Genomic DNA, 19635 nt, shown 5'->3' with positions numbered 1-19635 from the left:
AACAAATGATTGTTGAATCAGAATTTAACACAAAATAGAATCAGAAATGAGACAGCATTTTACGATTCCCAAATACTCTAACATACTGAGGGTATATAGCGATGATATCAGAAATACCGCCTATTTCATTTCATTTTTTCTTACTCATGGCTAGTATTCTGTATTTTATCTTTGGTATAATGTATATAGACTAAAAAAAAAAAATACAATAATAATAATTATATATTTTTGCTGGATTAGCCGTGAATATAACGCATATGTTTGGCATACCGAGCAGTTTCTATCCGGATCCGGTGTTCACTCAAATCGGATCTGAATATTATGCTAAAGGACCGAATGCGGTCTTCTGGTACTCGGCTCTACACAATTGTCATAGGATAGGCGCTGAACTTATAAGTATTTCAAAAATCGAGATGCTATACGATATTCAAAAGCATCGAAACCGCACCTCTCACGGTACAAAGTACTGGGTGGATCTGTCCGATCTGGCGACGGAAGGAGATTATGTATCCATGTCGACCGGCAGGAAACCAACCTTCGTGCATTGGTGCGAGAATGAGCCGCCAATTCAAAGAACCGCAAGAATTTGTGTGAATATTGAGGAAAAGTATTCTTCGGGCCCGTGCATGAAAGCGGTTTCATGCAAACGGCTTAAAGGACTATATATGCCAGTTACGTACTCCGCAAACCATCTCAATAGTTGCCTTGTGATCAATATTTATAATGTTATGTTATAAATAAAAAATACAAGATTTCAAATACATAACATACCTTTTTCTATAGCCTATTCAAAAAGTGAGATTTTTCATAATGGATTTGTAAAAATGTATGTAATGGCTGAAGGAGACGGGACAGAGCCCATAGCAAATATATATTCTTGTTCAGCATGACAAGCATAGAAATAGTGAAATATTAACTGTTCAGGAAATCTCCTAGTCGAGCATTTTTCTGGAGCTCTCTTACTTATTAACTATTTCAATTATTTGTTGTACAATAGTCGTGTACATTATCTTGACAATTCTCGACTCGTTTATCTGATTCGTTCTCTTTGTGAAACAAAGAGAAATCTCTTCAGTGTACATTGCTAAAGAAATCAAATCAACTATTTATTCAAAGACTGCCCTAAGGTATGCAATGCTTTTGTTGCTTAAAATATTTATAATCTTATATATACTACATAGATGCAGAGCATGGCTCTGACAACTGTTCCATAAATTTGATGGAATGATAATATATGTATATATTTGATTTACTTATTATTTACCTGCACTCGAAATTGAATATAGAATGGAACCGATTAGCCATATTCACCCAGAGGCTATATTACTTTTAGTATATTTTATTTATAATTTAATATAAACATAATGCAATATATTAATTACATTTCCGACAACAAACAACCTGAAAATCAAACTCTTAATTAACAATTGAAATATTCCAAATGTTATAAACATTAGCTACTTCAATGTTTATAGTTGTTTACTTAGTTTTATGTTGAAGAGGATATTAACCCAACGGATCTGCTTGATTTAGCCACCTGTAATTTAATCACTTCCAGCTTGGGTTCATTTACAGCCCGTGCACCCATTAAGTTTGTTTGCACTCAGCCGCCTCTCTCCTACTTAAGTGTAACAATGTTATGCAGTGTAATGTTAATTAAAATATATTTGCTGAGTTTGCTTAAATGAATACAATATATTTTATATGTTTTTATAGAATGCCCTGCGGATGTCAGAAACCATCAGCTCAACAATCAAACGGGGCTTTTTTCCATTACATAAAAACAACTTCATTAACAGAAAAATGCTTTACATAGCTGCTCAAAAACATTTGTATTACATAAGATAAATATTGATCTGTTGATATTATTATTTTCTTAAATATGTATGTGCTTGAATGTTTCTAATTCTATTTTATTTTATCTTTAACTGAGCCTCGTCGATAAATAATTAATAAATAATATATGATTCGAAGAGCCTAATACATTTTTCCTGTTGGCTATGCTTATTTTATTGTCTTGTTTCACTTTGCAAATTTGCATGATGTAGTTAGTGTTTATTGATGTTATCTGCCTTTACATCTTGCTATCAGCTCATCTACCCCTTTAGCAAATTAATTTTAATTTCTGTCTATCATCTTCTGGAATAAAGGTCGTTGCAGTGAAAAACTTGGAACTTTTGAAAGGCTTACATAACGAAAACTTTCATTACTTTGTACTTTGTATATTTGATATAAAATTGTATACTATATAACAAAGTGAATTTATTAAAAGAAATCACACTTTAAAATAAATTATTTTTTTAATTCTTTTGTAATTTCTAAAAAATGAAATATATAATATATGAATCTGTAATAATAACCTCAATATTTTCTTATAATAAAAAAGTAAAAGTAAAATAAATTGAGCATTGAAAATTGAATATGGGTAATTAATTATACAGTAGAATCTCGATAATTCGAAATGACAATGGGATCATTTTTTTTTTTCGATTCACCAGAATTCAAACTATCGAGAACAAATTTTTTTCAAGGGGACAGAATTTTTTTTTTTTTTTTTTGATTTATCGTGATTTTTGATTTAGCGGGGTACGAATTATCGAGACGCGATTTCAGATTCTTTTTTAAATCACAAACACAATAATAATTTCAATGCAAGCTCGCTAAATTCAAAAGGGTATTTCGGAGTCGTCGTCCTACTATTCCGACTGTCCTAAATAGATTCGACATGTAAACTAAGTTTATTCGACATTTCAATCTGTAGTTGTTGTTGTTATTGTCGCCATTACACGAGTCAGCCTACCTAATTTATGCCCATTTGTGTGTTAGTTCATGCTACACGATATATTATAAAGGAATTGAGTTACTTTCTTCATTTGCTGTTAATTATTAGGCAGCTGAACTCATGCCCATCTAGGCATAGCTGCAACAAATGAAAGCGCAATTATCTGAGAATCGTGATTTTAATTTATAAACTGACCCAAATGCTCAAGTCTGGCCCGGTCTGTATATTTCTTGTTTTGCTTTTTTTGTTTTGTTTGATTTTGTGTGTGTGGTGCGTTTTGTCGTCAAACGGAATCTATTAAAATAAATATATTCGCGTGAACCTCATGTCGAGATGTACATACAAACATATATTATATATACACATGCATATATATGTGAATACATAAAATTAAGAATTAGAAATTAAGAGAAAGCAATTGCAATTGCAATTTGCAATGAAATCTTTAAGCAAAAGTGCTAATATAATATAATATTACAGATTAAACCTAACTTAACGTAACTAAGGCGTTCAGCTTATCTATTATCTATAATCCAGGCCATTAGACTATACATCCTATAGAGCTCAATTATTTTTAACTATTTAATTATCTCTGAAGTATTTATACTTTTATACACGTTGGTGTCCTGCCTGCAATGAAATAAAATATGATCTCAATCAATTTTGCATTTCTACTAAAGCTGTAGTTATTTGCCTTTGTGTTCAGAACTTTGAACAGCGAGCTGTGACGCAAGTGTTTGTGCTTTGCGTGAATTTGCATCACAGCACCACCACAAGCCTGGGGTTCAACTATTAAGCCTCTGACGTAGACACCAAACGGCTATTTAAACTCACCTTTAAGTAACCGTGAAAAGGCTAACAGCTCTGCAGCTGATCGGGCTAGCTATCATCAACCGTTATCAGCGATCGAGCTGCTTTCCCAAGGGCAACTGGTCGTATGGGTGATTTCAAATCAATTCATATACTACATATAGCAGCTGTGCCAAGACTCTTAAGCCATATAGATATAGATATATGTGGCTATTCTCCTGCTGATTGTCTATGCCTGGGCTCAACTAGTCGTATGCGTGATATGCAGATACGCAGATGTGAAAAATCCCTGATAAACATAAACTGTGTAGCCACACGCCGCCAGCTGATAACGCGAATTAAAGACTTATTTCATAAACAAATACACATTTGCGGAGATATATACATATAAATATATGTATATTTCGTATTTTCAAGAGAGGCTGGTCGCATGCGTGATATTTAAATCACTTATGCAAATACATATATGAATTCACTATATATATTTATATATATATTTTTTTTGTCTGGCAGCAGCAGTAGTCAAAAACAAATGAACATTAGCTAAAACGAAAAGTAAGTACATATATATGTATATGCATATGTATCTCTATTTGTTACTAGTCGTATACGTGATTTCAATCAACTATGCACTCTAGCATACATTTCTATACATTATAGCATCTCTAGCCATACCGATAAGCTAAGGCTAACATATTTCAAACATTTTTCAGTCAAGAATATTCATATGTGAGCACTCTCCTGACAGGCTGCATTCCCAAGGGCAACTAGTCGTATGCGTGATTACAATCAAACATGCAGGCAAATGTGATGTAGCTGTGGTCGAAATTCAAAATATATACGTATATAATAAGTTCGTCAGCCGATAATGCGTATAAACCATGTATATACAGTTACAAATATAAATATAATAATGTATGTACATATGTATATATTTATGTGTTTGTATATCTATATGAGTGCGCGTGACACACACACACTGTTTGGTTTTTGTATGTTTTGTTTTGTTTGTAGTAAATTTCCGTAGGTCCAGTTCGATGTCAGCGCCAGCCTGACTAACCAATCGCCGCGTTATCAGTTATCACCAATTGCCGCTGGCACGCGGCTCACTGGAGCTAATCACATTGTTCTCATGTGTCCGCAACGGCAGATAGTCGTGTGTCGGGCTAGATGGGCGACGATGCGATGTGGCACGGCTATCACCCAAGCAAGGTCAAGGCGCACTGGAAGCAATCCTCGTCTGCTGTTGCCAGCGCAATCAAGAGTAGCAGCACGCGTCTTTGTTTTGGTCTGGTGATGTTTTGCCTCTGATACCCTGTAAAGCTAGCGCAAGGGCGTGTATGATGCGCATACAATTATTTCCGGCTTTCCCTATTTCTAATATCCTTGAGGCGAGGCATTGCATTTATGATATTCATTAGCAATCAGTCAAGCACCATCAAGATGCCAGACAAATTCCATAGACTTAATGCGACTCTTCCCAGTAGCTTAGTTTGGGTACAAACGCAGCCGAACACCTCATCTTATTCCCCAGTTTTCTACAGGGTATCTACTTATGAATTCTCCCTAGTTATTTATAGCTCATAGTTTGTCGTTGTTGCTGTGGCCATGCAGACGCATTCGGCATTGATACGGAACTTATTCACCTGTTATATAGCGAAATACATTCTTATCTTGACTGTATTACTTAACGCATAAATGATAGTTTTTTAATTTTTATTCCTATGGTAAATTGGACATCAGAAAGAAGCGAGTTTTTTTTTCATTTTGTTATAATTTTTTTTTCTTTTCTTTTTCCTCATTTATGTATTCAGCAATCTATTTACTAAGAGAGAAGTTGGCTTAAACTATGAGGTAATGGATGTGCACCTTTTACCTGAAGAATAATGGAAGCTGCTTAGCTGGTGGCCTAGTAACATTATATATAAAATTTGATGCCTATTCTATGGTGAATTACATATGTATGTGTATATTTTTTTATTTAAGCATTTAACAATCTATTTACTTAGGGAGAAGTCGGCTAAGACCTTACTTAACTAAAGATTGATGGAAAATGCTTAGCTAAATAAGAAATGACTTGTGAATTTTTATTTTTATTTTTATTTATTTTTATAAAATCATTATCATGCCATCTAAATGCAATCACAGCAGAAACGTGCCTAGAAATTATTGTGATGGACCATGGCCTCAGAGAGCTGCGATAGTTTGTCGCTATTATAATTTTCTTAATTATAAACATAATAATGAGCGATGCTGATGCTGATGATAATGCTAGGCTAAAGTCCCTCAACATGAAATTTGAATTGTGAACTCGAGGTGAACGAATTTTTGCCAACAAATATTCTCTTATTATTAATGTTTTTTTTTTTTTTTTTTTTTTTTTTTTTGTTTGTTTCATTTGATGTATTACGTAGGGAAACTTTGATTGACGTAAATTAGTTGCAATGTTTCTTCTGTAGTTGACGTAATTTGAAATGGTAATCATTAATTAGAAATAAATATATTTCTAAATTTTATTTATAGTTTAAAGTTTATAAATATATGCATACGTAAACACATTCATGTTGTTTTATAAGGGAAGAAGATTAGTTTATAATGCTAGTTGAAATGGGGTTTCGATAGTAAACTTATATTAGATCAAACCTCTAGCAAAACGCAATGATAGCAATTGTAAGAATACCTTAATGAGATATAAATATTGCTGGACTACTAAAATTCCCAAGCAGCTGGAGGTCGTAGATTTGGATTATTTACGGAAGAGACTGTTGAGACTCTGCAGTCTATAACTAGAGCAGAACAGGCGTGCATAATGTAGAGAGACTATTAGCTCATAACTTTAAGTTTGCAAAGATGTATCAATGTCAAGTTGAGCCTCAGTATATAAGGTGTGCGAAGTAAGTTACCGGGACACCACATATTACACTATAAAAAATTAACCGATCAAAAGAATTAGAAGAATTAGAAGAAAATAAATTTGCTGATTAAACTTAATGATATTTTCTTATTTATTTAATGAAAAAACAACAACAAATTCACAAAAGTATAATAAAAAATTAAACAAAATATTTTCAAACGCAGCCCATATCATTAAAGACCCTCCTTGAAAATTTCTAGACACGTGCTTGAATAGCTATTAAATAATAAATCGATGAACAAGCCTTTGCGATTTGATGATTATACAATTTGTGACTATACATATATAAGCAAAAAAATACATACAATATATATATATAATACATGTATTTTTTTGCTTATATATATATATATATATATATAAATATATATATATATATATATATATATATATATATATATATATATATATATATATATATATATATATATATATATATATATATATATATATATATATATATATATATATATATATATATATATATAAATTATACCAGTAATACTAAAATTTAAATCAATGAAATTTTATCAATAAAAAGATATAATAAAAAAAACTTTAGATAATAAATTAAAAATATTAGAATAAAATTAATGTTCTTCTTAAAATGTGTATAATATTAAAAATAATAAATCAATAAAAATTTATAAAAAAAAAGTCATAAAAAGATTTTTTTTTAATTAGACATAAAAATTAATTTAAAGCTTAACTTAAAAATTAAAATAAAAATGATATTAATGCATATAAAAATTGAAATCAATAATCAATTAACAAAATTTGAAACATAACTAAATCTAAACACTATAAAAAATGTCCTTATAGACACAAGAAAACAAATATTGTAGAACATGAACATTTTCGAAACTTGTCACAAATGACGTTGACAAACGCTCGAAGTAGACGTTGAGAATGTGTTCATTTACAGTTAACCTAAACATTGTTTAACACACGGTAGGAACACTCAGGGCAGTAAATTTTTAGAATTTTTATATAATATTTTAGATAGAACATAATTTCGAATGGAAATCAATACCACATCATTGTTGCCGTACGTGCTGGATCTGCTAAGTCGCCAGCCAGATCTATGTGAGTTATATCAGTAACAGAGTAACGGTATAGATGGGTGGTCCAAAACCGATTAATCGCCCCAAATACCATATTTACACAGGCACCTCAGTAGATGCGTTGTGTGAGAAGATACAGGACGTGGTCATGGACGATGTCATCAGTCCATTTGGCACTTTGAAGCGGGCAGTGGAGTTCTCCGTGGAACTGGGCACCAATCTAGGTCTGCTCCTGTTGAGCGACAAACGCATTCGCATGCCCTTCAACTTGCGTGCCAAGAAGGACGGTAAATCGTGCCAAGGAATCGATGAACATGCGCTCGCCGAGGGACACGAACGAAATGTGGTCAAGCGTCTAGCCAAGACAGTAAGTGCGTGCAGAAACCTGAGCTGAGATCTGACTGATAGTCTAATGACATTTCCGCAGTTGAAGGACCCGCGTAATGGTGTTCTCAAACCGAAGACCAGTGTTAAAAAGCGACGAAAATGTATCTACAAACAGCCAATCGCTCGTCCGAAAAGCAAGAAGAAGCGCAAACTAACAAAGAAGCAGCTCTATCGTCTCGCCTGCAGAGCTCCCGGCAACTACTAAGTTTTAAATTAGTTTTTGTTCTTTTTTTGGTATTTTTATATTAAAGTGGGTCAAATTGGCGTTGTCACACACACTTGGACTAATTAAGGGGGCATGGGCATGGGCATCAACATAAGCATAGGCGCGAGCACGGGTTTTTCAGCACAAGACGAATAGGCTGCCGGTGTACGGGTACACACTACGGCTGGTGTGCTGGGCTGGCACACCTGTCCAGCTTCTCCTGGTGTCGGTGCGTCGCAATTTCTGTTAGAATTTCTGAACGGTTTTTTTAGCATAACAATGAATTATTCAGTGGGGCGTGATCGACGCTTGGTCGCAATTCAATCGCACTCTTTGTGTCGAGCTTGTAGAGCTTTGAACGGATAGACGAAATTAGTATTAGCTATGGATATGGGCGATTATGTATGCGACTTTAGAACTCTTCCGTTCCTCCCCCCCAGAACCGAATGCTTAAAAAGAGTCTCTGCAGTGCGCGACGCGTTCAGTGTGCATTCGGATCTAGTCGGAACGATATCAAGCCGAGACTAAAAGGATATATCAACTCGATAAACGAACATATCCTGTAGCGCAAACTCAAAACAACTAAAACAAGATCCTTCAAGGGATATACGGTGTCAAACAAAAGCTACAAGATAAAGTGAGTGACAGTGAAAAGGGCTATACAAGAATATAATTATACACCTGTGTATATGTATATGTGTGTGCGATGGTGTATTTGTGTGCATTCAGAGCAACAAGAAAAGGTCGGAGCCCACTGATTGACCTGTTACCACACAGAACGTGGCGTGTTTCAAAATTCCATTTGTTATTCCCGTTGACATTTGCTCGTGCTGTGCGCATTCCAATCAAATGCCTGAAACTCCATTTACATACTATCGAATGTGTTACAGTGAAGAATTCCATTTGATTCTTACATATGGGGCGATGACCCTTTCAAAACTAATTATGTTATTATTTACATTGTCCTGACTTACAGACATATTACTTATCTTGTATGGCTTTGGAGTGATACAATGTGTGAACTTCTACAATATAAATAAAACATTGAACCGAGTGAATTAACTAAATAAGCAATTAAAAACAATATACTTAACAATTTTTATCTCATACAAATTTAAAAAAAAAAAAAAAAAACATAATCAATTAAAATCCTTGCAAATTTAGAGATTCAAAAATATATGCTGACTACGAACTGTATATTTTATTTCTGAAACCCCTGTAGATCTATACAAAGATTTAAAAGTGTCTAATTCTATGATATCCTTCGATTCCATTTCGTAACATTGAAATAAGCGAAAGTGATTTTGAAAAGTTATTTCAAGATATTGAATGTGCTTCGGTAAATTACAATATCGTATCCTATACGAACTATTAGTATTGCAAATTTTAATTTGAGCTCTCACAGTATTTTATCTATTATATAGTATGGCTCAATATCAAGCTGCTATATTTTAAAATACACTTTTTAAATACAATTTAATTTTTTTCTTGTATTTTCTTCTAAACAAAGAGTAAATTAAAAAATGTTTTATTTTATTTATTTCTATTTTTTTTTTTTTATTAAATTTTTTTGTTGACTGTTTTTTTTATTTTCTAATTACAATTTTTTTTAATATTGATTCTTTTTTCTATTTTTAATATTTTTAGACTATTGATTATTGATTTTTTTTATTTTATTTATTTATTTCTATTTCTTTTATTTTTGTTTTTTGGTATTATATTTATTTTTTTTTTAATTTTTTTTTATTTTATTTTTTTTTTTGTAAATTTAATGAATATCTAGCTATTTACTAAAAGGAATGCGAAGTTAATAATTTGCTCATTTAAAAAAAAAATTATATATTGCTTAAAAGATTTTTATATTTTGAAGCAAATTAACTCAGAATATTTAAAAGTAAGCTGTTTTACTTATTCATATTTTTTTTAAGTAAACTTCATGAAACTTAATTATATTATTATGTTTATTTGATGTATTTTATACTATATTTTACGCTTTCTATTATTTTTAATTTCTTTTTTTTATGAATTTGGGTTTTATTCCAAAAGAAAACTTTAAAATCTCTTAATGACTAAATTTTCCAAACAATTTTTTTACTCGCTGCAATTCAATTAAAATTCGATTCAATATTAAAAATGCATTATTATTTATATTTCTGCAATGCACAGATTAATCCGATACCAATACGACACTGAACCAAATAAACAAAATGGGCAGCAAAAAAAGGGTGGACCAGTCGACCGCGCAAGGCAATGGAGCTGCCAGTAGAGTGGGCGATATTGTCATATCGGGAATGTCGGGCAAATTTCCGGAGAGCAGCAATGTGGAGGAGTTCAAACAGAACTTACTTAACGGCATTGATATGGTTACTGACGATCCGCGACGCTGGGAGGCAGGTGGGGGCAATACCTGACTAACCCGATATGATTTGCAGTCCGATATAAATGTATGTGTGTATATCCGCAGGCATATTTGGCTTACCAGAGCGGATGGCCAAAATGAGAGATGAGGATTTGGAGAAATTTGATGACCAATTTTTTAGCGTACACCAGAAGCAGGCGGAGCTGATGGATCCGTGCATGCGAATGCTGCTGGAGCTGACACACGAGGCCATCATTGACGCGGGCATCAATCCGTCAGAGCTGCGCGGCACTCGCACCGGCGTCTACATTGGCCTCTCCTTTGTCGAGACGGAGCACGAGATACCCAACATGGAGCCCAGCAGCATCAATGGCTACTGCCTGACGGGTTGTGCCCGTGCCATGTTCGCGAACCGCATCTCCTACACGTTCGACTTCAAGGGCCCCAGCTTCATTGTCGACACTGCCTGCTCCAGCTCCCTGGTGGCGCTCTCTCACGCCTACACGGACATGCGTGCCGGACGCTGCGATTACGCTCTGGTGGCCGGCGTCAATCTTATACTGAAGCCCATCTTTGCCTTGCAGTTTCTGCGTCTGGGCATCGTTAGCCAGGATGGCGCCTGCAAGACGTTCGATGCGGCCGCAAATGGATACGCCCGAGCCGACACCTGCGCCGTGGTATTCCTGCAGCGCAGTGAGCAGGCGAAGCGCATCTATGCATCCATTCTGAATGTGCGCACCAATACGGATGGCTTCAAGGAGCAGGGCGTCACCTTTCCGGACGGCCGCATGCAGCATCAGTTGCTCAAGGAGACGTACAGTGAGATCGGGCTCAGTCCCGACGAGGTGGTCTATGTGGAGGCCCATGGCAGCGGTACGCCCGTGGGCGATGATCAAGAGGCCAACATGCTGAGCAACTTCTTTTGCCATCCTGCGCGCCCCAGTCCCCTGCTAATTGGCTCCGTCAAGTCCAACATGGGCCACGCTGAGCCCGCCTCGGGCGTGAGTGCACTGGCCAAGATGATCATTGCGATGGAAGAGGGTGTTATACCCAAGAACTTGCACTACCACACGCCAAATCCCGCCGTACCAGCCCTGGTGGAGGGCCGACTCAAAGTGACGGACCGCAATCTGCCCTGGCAGGGCGGCATTGTGGGCCTCAATTCGTTTGGCTTTGGAGGCGCCAATGCTCACGTAATTCTCAAGTCGCACGAGAAGAAAAAAAAGCTGAGCACAAAGCCGAAGGATCCTTTGCTGAAGCTCGTCACCTGCTCCGGTCGCACCGAACAGGCTGTGCAGCAGCTCTTGGAGGCAGCTGCGAAGCACCGGAACGACGATGAGTTCTTGGCGCTGATCAATGACATCCACTCGCAGCCCATTCCACTGCATCCCTATCGCGGCTTCTCTGTGCTAGGCCCGACCGGCATCGTCAAGCAGGAGGTGCTGCCCTATGAAGAGGAACAGCGACCCATTTGGTTTGTCTACGCTGGCATGGGCAGCCAGTGGGCCAGCATGGCCAAGGATCTAATGCAAATCGAGGTCTTCAACAAATCCATTCAGCACTGCGCCGAGGTAAGCCAATTGAAATGAATCTGTTTTATTAATATTTATGGAATTGTTTTACAATTCACAAATATTTCCATATGAATTTTGAATGTGTTTTATGTTAACATAGATTAACGCTGATCTCTAGAGGAAATCATTATTAGAACTTTACTTTTTATAGTGTATTTATTATTATTATTATATATACATATATTGCTAGCTTCCATAAATAATCGTTGCGTCTCAACCCCATGATACAGAGTTGAACATATATTTACGGATAAACAAAATATAAGAACCGCTAAACTCCCACAGTAGAATACGAGCCATTTACAAATAGAATAGAAATATATATAGAAATTGGATGCGAAAATAAGACAAAAGACGATAGAGATAGTTTCCTTCGAGATTGGGGAACAGAAGAACAGACGTTAAGGAGTTGAGCTTTCGCTCCCAATTTAGTAGCACATCGGCTTTGAGTTATAGTTGAGTTATCGGCAGATCAAAATAATGGTATATTTTATGGTATAGGTATTCCTTACAGTTTGTTCCGCTTGTATAGGATATATCAGAAATAAATAAGTAATTAATATATGTCTTTCATAATATGTATGCAACCCAAAAGGTACTCAATCAAATGGACTTTGACCTGATAGAGGTTCTCACGCGCTCTACCGAGCGAACTTTTGACAACATGTTGTACTCCTTCGTCTCGATCGCTGCGGTTCAAGTGGCTTTGACGGACTTACTCAGAACGCTGAACATAAAGCCAGATGGCATTATAGGTCACTCGGCAGGTGAGCTGGGCGCCGCTTATATGGATGGATGCCTGACAGCCGAGCAGACGGTGTTGGCCGCTTACTGGCGTGGCAAGAGCGTCTTGGACACGCCTGGATTGCCGAAGGGCAAAATGGCAGCCGTGGGACTGAGCTGGGAAGAGATAGGCCAGCATCTGCCATCGGACTGCTATGCTGTGTGCCACAACAGCGAGGACAACTGCACGGTATCGGGACCCGTTGAGTCCATGGACGCAGCCATTCAAAAGCTGAACGCCGAGGGCATCTTTGTGAGAGCTGTGGAGTCGGGTGGCTATGCCTTCCATAGCAAATATATTGCGGATGCTGCGCCAATGCTGCGTAAGAATTTGGAACGTCTGATCACAGAGCCCAAGCTGCGCTCCAAGCGTTGGCTGAGCACCAGCGTCCTGGAGCGGGACTGGGAGACACCGGCATGCCGCATGGCCTCGGCTGCATACTTTATCAACAATCTGATTTCACCTGTGCTGTTCCATGAAGCCATTCGCCACATACCCGAGAATGCGCTGATTGTGGAAATCGCTCCGCACGGACTCTTCCGCTCCATACTGCGTGCGCTCGGACCGAGGATAAGCTACGTCAGCCTCATGCAACGGGGTCACGCCAACAATGCGGAGTTCCTGATGGCTCAGATTGGTCAGCTCTATGCAGCCGGTGGTCAGCCCCAATTGCTAAGAATGTCCCCGTCGAAGGCAATCAGCTATCCCGTCTCTCGAGGCACACCCATGCTCAGCTCCCTGATAGGCTGGGATCACACGCAGAAATGGAGCTATCCCAAGTTTCAAGGCGGTCGCCAGTCGAGCCAGCTGAGCATTGAGCTGGACCTGAGCAAGGAGGAGCACGCCTTCCTGGCTGGACACACCATCGATGGCCGTATACTCTACCCCGCCACGGGATACCTAACACTGGCCTGGATGATGCTGGCCCAGCAGCAGGGCTGCGACTACCAGCGTACGCCCGTCGTCTTTGAAGATATTGTGTTTCATCGTGCCACCATTCTTGGCCTGGAGGCGAGCGCAGCGATCAGGTTGGCGGTGAGCTACTTCCAGGGCAGCAGCACCTTCGAGATCTGCGAGGGCAGCAGCCTGGTGGCATCGGGCAAGATGCGACTCGTGGCCAATGGGCAGGATTTGCTGCTAAATCTGCCCACACTACCAGGCAGCGCGGGGCTAGCCAAACTCTACACCAAGGATGTCTACAAGGAGATGCGACTGCGCGGCTACGACTACAGCGGCATCTTCCAGGGCATCCTGGAGCTTGACAATTCGGGCGTCGTTGGCCGTCTGCAGTGGGCGGACAATTGGATCAGCTTCATCGACACCATGCTACAGTTTCGCATACTCAGCAACAACACGCGTGAGCTGTACGTCCCAACTGGCATCGAGCGCGTGGTCATCGATCCCGTCAAACACTTGGAGCTAGTCAAGCAACACCAACAGAAACTCCCGGCCTACTGGCATCGCAACATCTCCGTGGTCAAGTGCGGCGGGGTTGAGGTACACAAAATAAAGACGGCGCAGACCCAACGTCGCTCGGGCAGCCAGAATGCACCCAGTCTGGAGCGCTATTGCTTTGTGCCGAATGTGCAGCTGATAGATCCGCGCGGCGATCAGCAAAATGCAAAGATCCAGGCCCTAACCGTGGCCATGCAGCTGATCATCGAGAACAGCGGCGGGGCAATCAAAATCAAGGGCGTCGAGGTGGCCGGCAGTCGCACAGAGAACCTAAATGCTGTCAAGCTGCTGGAGCTCGTTGAACGTGAACCAATCCTGGTAGGTGACATCGCCGTAGCCACCAACAGCAACAACAATGAATCAGCGCTGACTGAGCTACTAAAATCTTCCGGAGTTCGTATCGTTGTCGCAGATCTGGCCAAGGCTGCTGTGGAGCGGCAGTGCGACTTTTTGTATGCCGTGGACTTGTTCAGCACCGACCCGACATCAGCAGAACTTCAGCTACTCAATTGCATCGATACGATTAAAGCTGAGAGCGGATTTCTTCTGCTGGAGGAAAGTGTTAGTGCTTACAAGGCCGGCGGGCAGGCCCAGCTCAAAGGACTACAAATATTACCTATTTTGGAGCAGATCTACGACAGCGATCGCATGCTGATCCTGGCCAGGAAAGTAGTCGAAAAGGACTTCACCAGCTCGCCAATCGTACGCGTCTCGAACGACAACTTCAAATGGATCGCCAAACTAAAAGCTGCGCTAAGCAAATCACAATCGGAACAGACTAACGTCTATGTCGTAGCGCAGGGAGATCCACGCACTGGAGCTTTGGGCTTTATAAACTGCCTAAAGAGAGAACTGATTGGCTACCGCATTCGCCTGTTCTTACTGCAAGACCCCGAATCTCCCAAGTTCTCTTTGAAGGATCCCTTCTTTGCCGATCAAATTACCAAGGACTTGGCCATCAATGTGTATCGGAATCGTGCCTGGGGCACCTACAGACACCTGCCGCTGAATTCACATCAGCCGCTACTAACTGTGGAGCAAGCCTATGTCAACACTCTGATCAAGGGAGATCTGTCCTCACTGAAGTGGATTGAAAGCCCTCGCAGCACAAATGTGGACCTTGACAAATGGGAGCCTTGCACGGTATACTTCGCTCCCCTGAACTTCCGAGATATCATGCTGGCATCCGGTAAACTAGGTGTTGATGCCCTACCCGCCGACTTGGCGCACCAGGACTGCGTGTTGGGTCTAGAGTTTGCTGGACGCGATTCACGGGGTCGTCGCATCATGGCGATGGTCACTGCCAAGTCTTTGGCCACGAACTGCTTGGCCAATAAGAATCTTCTCTGGGATGTGCCCGACAACTGGACCATGGAAGAGGCCTCTACAGTTCCCTGTGTTTACTCCACTGTTTACTATGCTCTGGTCGTGCGCGGACAAATGAAGAAGGGCGAGCGCATTCTCATCCATGCCGGTTCCGGCGGAGTGGGCCAGGCCGCCATCTCTGTGGCTTTGCATCATGGCCTGACTGTCTTCACCACGGTGGGCAGCAAGGAGAAACGCGAATTCCTGCTGAAGCGCTTCCCGAAGCTGCAGGCGCGCAACATTGGCAATTCCCGTGACACTTCGTTCGAGCAAATGATAATGAATGAAACGAATGGAGAAGGTGTTGAGTTGGTTCTCAATTCCCTCTCCGAGGAGAAGCTTCAAGCTTCAATCCGTTGCTTGGCCCTCAATGGCCGCTTCTTGGAGATTGGCAAATTCGATCTGAGCAACAACAGCCCCTTGGGCATGTCTGTGTTCTTGAAGAACACCTCGTTCCATGGCATCCTGCTTGACAGTGTCATGGAAGGCGAGGAGGAAATGCAGAAGCAAGTGGTATCACTTGTTGCTGAGGGCATTCGGAACGGTGCCGTTCGGCCTCTACCCACGACTGTCTTCACTGATCAGGAGATCGAAAAGGCTTTTCGGTTCATGGCATCGGGCAAGCACATTGGCAAGGTTGTCATCAAAATTCGTAACGAGGAGCAGCAATCGATGCTGCCCAAGCAGCGACTCACCAACGCCATACCCCGCACCTACATGCATCCAGAGAAGAGCTACATTGTCGTTGGCGGCCTGGGCGGCTTTGGTTTGGAGCTCACCAATTGGCTGGTGAGTCGTGGAGCACGCTACATTGTCCTGAACTCACACTCGGGCCTAAGGACCGGCTACCAATCCCTGATGATCCGCCGCTGGCACGAGCGTGGCGTACGCGTAATCATCGACATCAACGATGTCACCACGGCGGTGGGCTGTGCGAAGCTGTTAGAGAGTAGCAACAAATTGGCATTGGTCGGGGGCATATTCAATCTGGCCGCAGTACTCAGAGATGGGCTCTTCGAAGAGCAAACGGTGAAGAACTTTGAGGTGGCGACGGCACCCAAGGTACTGGCCACAATGCATCTGGATCAGTGCTCGCGCAGCATGTGCCCGGCCCTGGAGCACTTTATTTGCTTTTCAAGCCTGGCCTCGGGACGCGGCAATCCTGGTCAGACAAACTATGGTCTGGCGAACTCATCCATGGAACGCATCTGCGAGCTGCGCCAGGCCGAGGGCTATCCCGGCATTGCCATCCAATGGGGCGCCATTGGCGACACCGGCCTGATCATTGAGCACATGGGCAACAATGACACCGTGGTGGGCGGAACTCTCCCGCAGCGCATGAGCAGCTGCCTGCAGACCTTGGATGCATTCATGCAGCAGCCACACCCAGTGCTGGCATCCATGGTGCTGGCTGAGAAGCGCAAGACGGAGCAATCGAATCGCCAGAGCCTCATAGCAACCATAGCAAACATAATGGGTCTGCGGGATGTCAACTCCATTCCGGATAAGACAACACTCTTTGATCTGGGCATGGACTCGCTTATGAGCACCGAGATCAAGCAGACTCTGGAAAGGAACTACGATCTGGTTCTGTCCGCCCAGGAAATTCGCCAGCTAACCTTCACTGCACTTAAGCAAATTGATAGTCGGGAGGCGCAAGCGACGGCTTCAAGGATCGACAAAGCTACAGCGGCGCAGACAAATTCTGTTGCCAAGAAGATGGGGCAGACGACCATTTCTCAGACCGATGAGACTCGCAAGGTATTCGCCAAGGAAGTATTACCACAGGATGTGCTCGTGCGGCTGCAATCGAAAGCGACGAAGTCCGGCAATGAGCCAGCTGTGTTCTTCCTTGCACCCATCGAAGGATTCACCATTGCCATCGAAGCACTGGCCGCCTCACTCACCTGCCCAGCCTACGGCCTGCAGTGCACCGAGCAGGTGCCACTGGACTCGATTGAGGCCTGTGCCGCCTACTACTTGCAGCAAATACAAAAGCTCCAGCCCCGAGGACCTTACAACATTGTGGGCTACTCATTCGGTTGCCTTCTCGCCCATGCCATTGGCGTTGCCCTCGAGCAACGGCGCTTTGGTGTCAAGGTCATCATGCTGGACGGTGCTCCCACAATGGCCAGCGGCTACGTGCAGGAGGCGAAGAAGCAAACCGACGATCTGAACCGCCAGCAGTCCATGACGTTGGCTTACTTTGGTGCTCTGTTGGCAGATGTGGACTACAATCAGGTAAATCAATAATAGCCCTATTATATATATCATTCTAAAACTCGAGTCCGTCTACAGTTGCTGCAGGTTCTGGAAGGTGTCGAAACATGGACCCTCAAATTGGACAAGCTTGCAGAAACTTTATCGCCGCATACTCAACAGACAAAGGACGTGGTAAGTCATAAGATTAATACAGAAATACTATATTTATAAGAAATATTAACTGTCCTTTTTCAAACTATGGAAAGATCATAGTAGATACTTAAAACACCCTTCATTTATACATTTATTCTACTCAACCCAACATTTTTGTATAAAATTTAATTTTTTAAATATATAAGGATTAGTGTACATCCTTATAACTTCCATGAGATTCGTCCACGTAGAATCTCAAGCAAAACTTGACTTCCACCATTCAACCCAAAATTTTTGGTTTGAATTAAAATTTTTTATTCATTCAAAGATCAGGGTAGACATTTAAAATAGACACAAACATTAGACTTTAGAGAATTCTTACAATGTTTTTAATATCAATTAAAATCGTCAAAGATTAGGTTCTGCTGACGCTAAGCCGTAATAAATCAATAATTCAGAATAAGAAATTCAAAAGTAGTCGTTAAAGCATAAATAATATAATTTCGTTTTAAATATAAAATAAGTTAATTTATTAATTTTAAATATCTGCATTCTCAGATCAAGAAAGCGGCCTGCATGTTTAAGCAAAAGCTTCTTCTATCCGAGAGCTACAAGGGCGCAAAGCAGCTGAACAGCGATGTGGTGCTGATTAAATCGGCGGAACATAATGCAATTATGTCTCAAGATGACTACGGTCTCAAGGAGGTAATCAAATGATCTTGAATGCATTCAATATTGAAAAATACTTAATCGTCATGTGATTTATAGATTTGCAGCGCTCAAATCGATATGCATGTTGTGGCAGGAACCCATCGAACCTTCCTCAAGGAGGCGCAAACGTTGCAAATTATCGAAAAGGTTTTATGCAAGGAAACACAATAGTTCCATGCTTTATATGTTAATAATAATTTTACTTTATAATATATGCAAATACATAATAGGCAAATTTTTTGTATTAAACTCAAGTTTTGTTTATTTACTTTTGATGAATCAATTTTCCGTCTGACTTTGTGCGACCTAATGAAATTTTTAACAAAAAAAAGCTTCGTACTGATAAGGAATAGGATCACACTATATAATACATACATAAATACAAACATGCGTCCATATAAGTAATATATGTATTATGAACAATCAGTAAAAATTTTAAAGTCGGGCGTTACCGACTGCACAACACTAGTTCACGACTCAAAATTAAATTTTTAAATTCATAAGGCAGATATGCCACGCCCTCTATAGGCGTTATAAAATATACAACGGTAGAAAATAATGCTTAATTTAATTTGCTAGAAAAGTCAAACAAAACTAATATACTCCTCTCACTTGGTGAACGAGCCGTACAAAATATTTTATCAGTTCACCTATCTATATAGCACATACATACATGCAACATATACAATAATAATGTGTTATTCTGTTAACAGAAACAAATATCCACATATGATTATGTCTGTCTGTATGTATGTTTATATATTAGTGCATTTACTCAAAATTTTAAAACAAAAAGTGGTGCGATTTTGATGTCAGCCGATTTGAAACTGTCGCACATTAACGGGTCTAATACACACTTATGTATATACG

At 40.3% G+C, this 19635-nt stretch overlaps 2 protein-coding genes across 2 annotated transcripts; both read left to right on the top strand.

Annotated features, from left to right (window-relative positions):
• The first annotated feature begins 7412 nt into the window (after positions 1–7412).
• Positions 7413–8233, top strand: LOC108609869 (uncharacterized). Its single transcript, XM_018001643.2, has 3 exons — positions 7413–7592; positions 7675–7937; positions 7998–8233. Exons 1-3 carry the CDS (start codon positions 7526–7528, stop codon positions 8160–8162), a joined length of 495 nt encoding a protein of 164 aa, XP_017857132.1. The 5' UTR covers positions 7413–7525; the 3' UTR covers positions 8163–8233.
• A 304-nt stretch (positions 8234–8537) lies between these two features.
• FASN2 (Fatty acid synthase 2) lies at positions 8538–19019 on the top strand. Its single transcript, XM_018003239.2, has 7 exons — positions 8538–8799; positions 10329–10556; positions 10627–12092; positions 12691–17940; positions 17998–18093; positions 18613–18759; positions 18823–19019. Exons 2-7 carry the CDS (start codon positions 10370–10372, stop codon positions 18934–18936), a joined length of 7260 nt encoding a protein of 2419 aa, XP_017858728.1. The 5' UTR covers positions 8538–8799; positions 10329–10369; the 3' UTR covers positions 18937–19019.
• Positions 19020–19635: the final 616 nt, after the last annotated feature.

This window comes from Drosophila arizonae, chromosome 3 (assembly GCF_054131065.1).
Source record: "Drosophila arizonae isolate 15081-1271.41 chromosome 3, UAZ_ARI_1.0, whole genome shotgun sequence".
Taxonomy (NCBI): Eukaryota; Metazoa; Arthropoda; class Insecta; order Diptera; family Drosophilidae; genus Drosophila; species Drosophila arizonae.
Note: the sequence above shows the minus strand (reverse complement) of the source record. Positions and strands in the feature narration are given on the sequence as shown.

Coding starts and splice junctions, on each gene's coding strand:
- LOC108609869 (XM_018001643.2), top strand. CDS start 7,526: ATGGAAATCAATACCACATCATTGTTGCCGTACGTGCTGGATCTGCTA. Junction 7,593..7,674: donor AAGTCGCCAGCCAGATCTAT/GTGAGTTATATC, acceptor ATATTTACACAG/GCACCTCAGTAGATGCGTTG. Junction 7,938..7,997: donor TCAAGCGTCTAGCCAAGACA/GTAAGTGCGTGC, acceptor ACATTTCCGCAG/TTGAAGGACCCGCGTAATGG.
- FASN2 (XM_018003239.2), top strand. CDS start 10,370: ATGGGCAGCAAAAAAAGGGTGGACCAGTCGACCGCGCAAGGCAATGGA. Junction 17,941..17,997: donor CAGATGTGGACTACAATCAG/GTAAATCAATAA, acceptor GTCCGTCTACAG/TTGCTGCAGGTTCTGGAAGG. Junction 18,094..18,612: donor CTCAACAGACAAAGGACGTG/GTAAGTCATAAG, acceptor CTGCATTCTCAG/ATCAAGAAAGCGGCCTGCAT.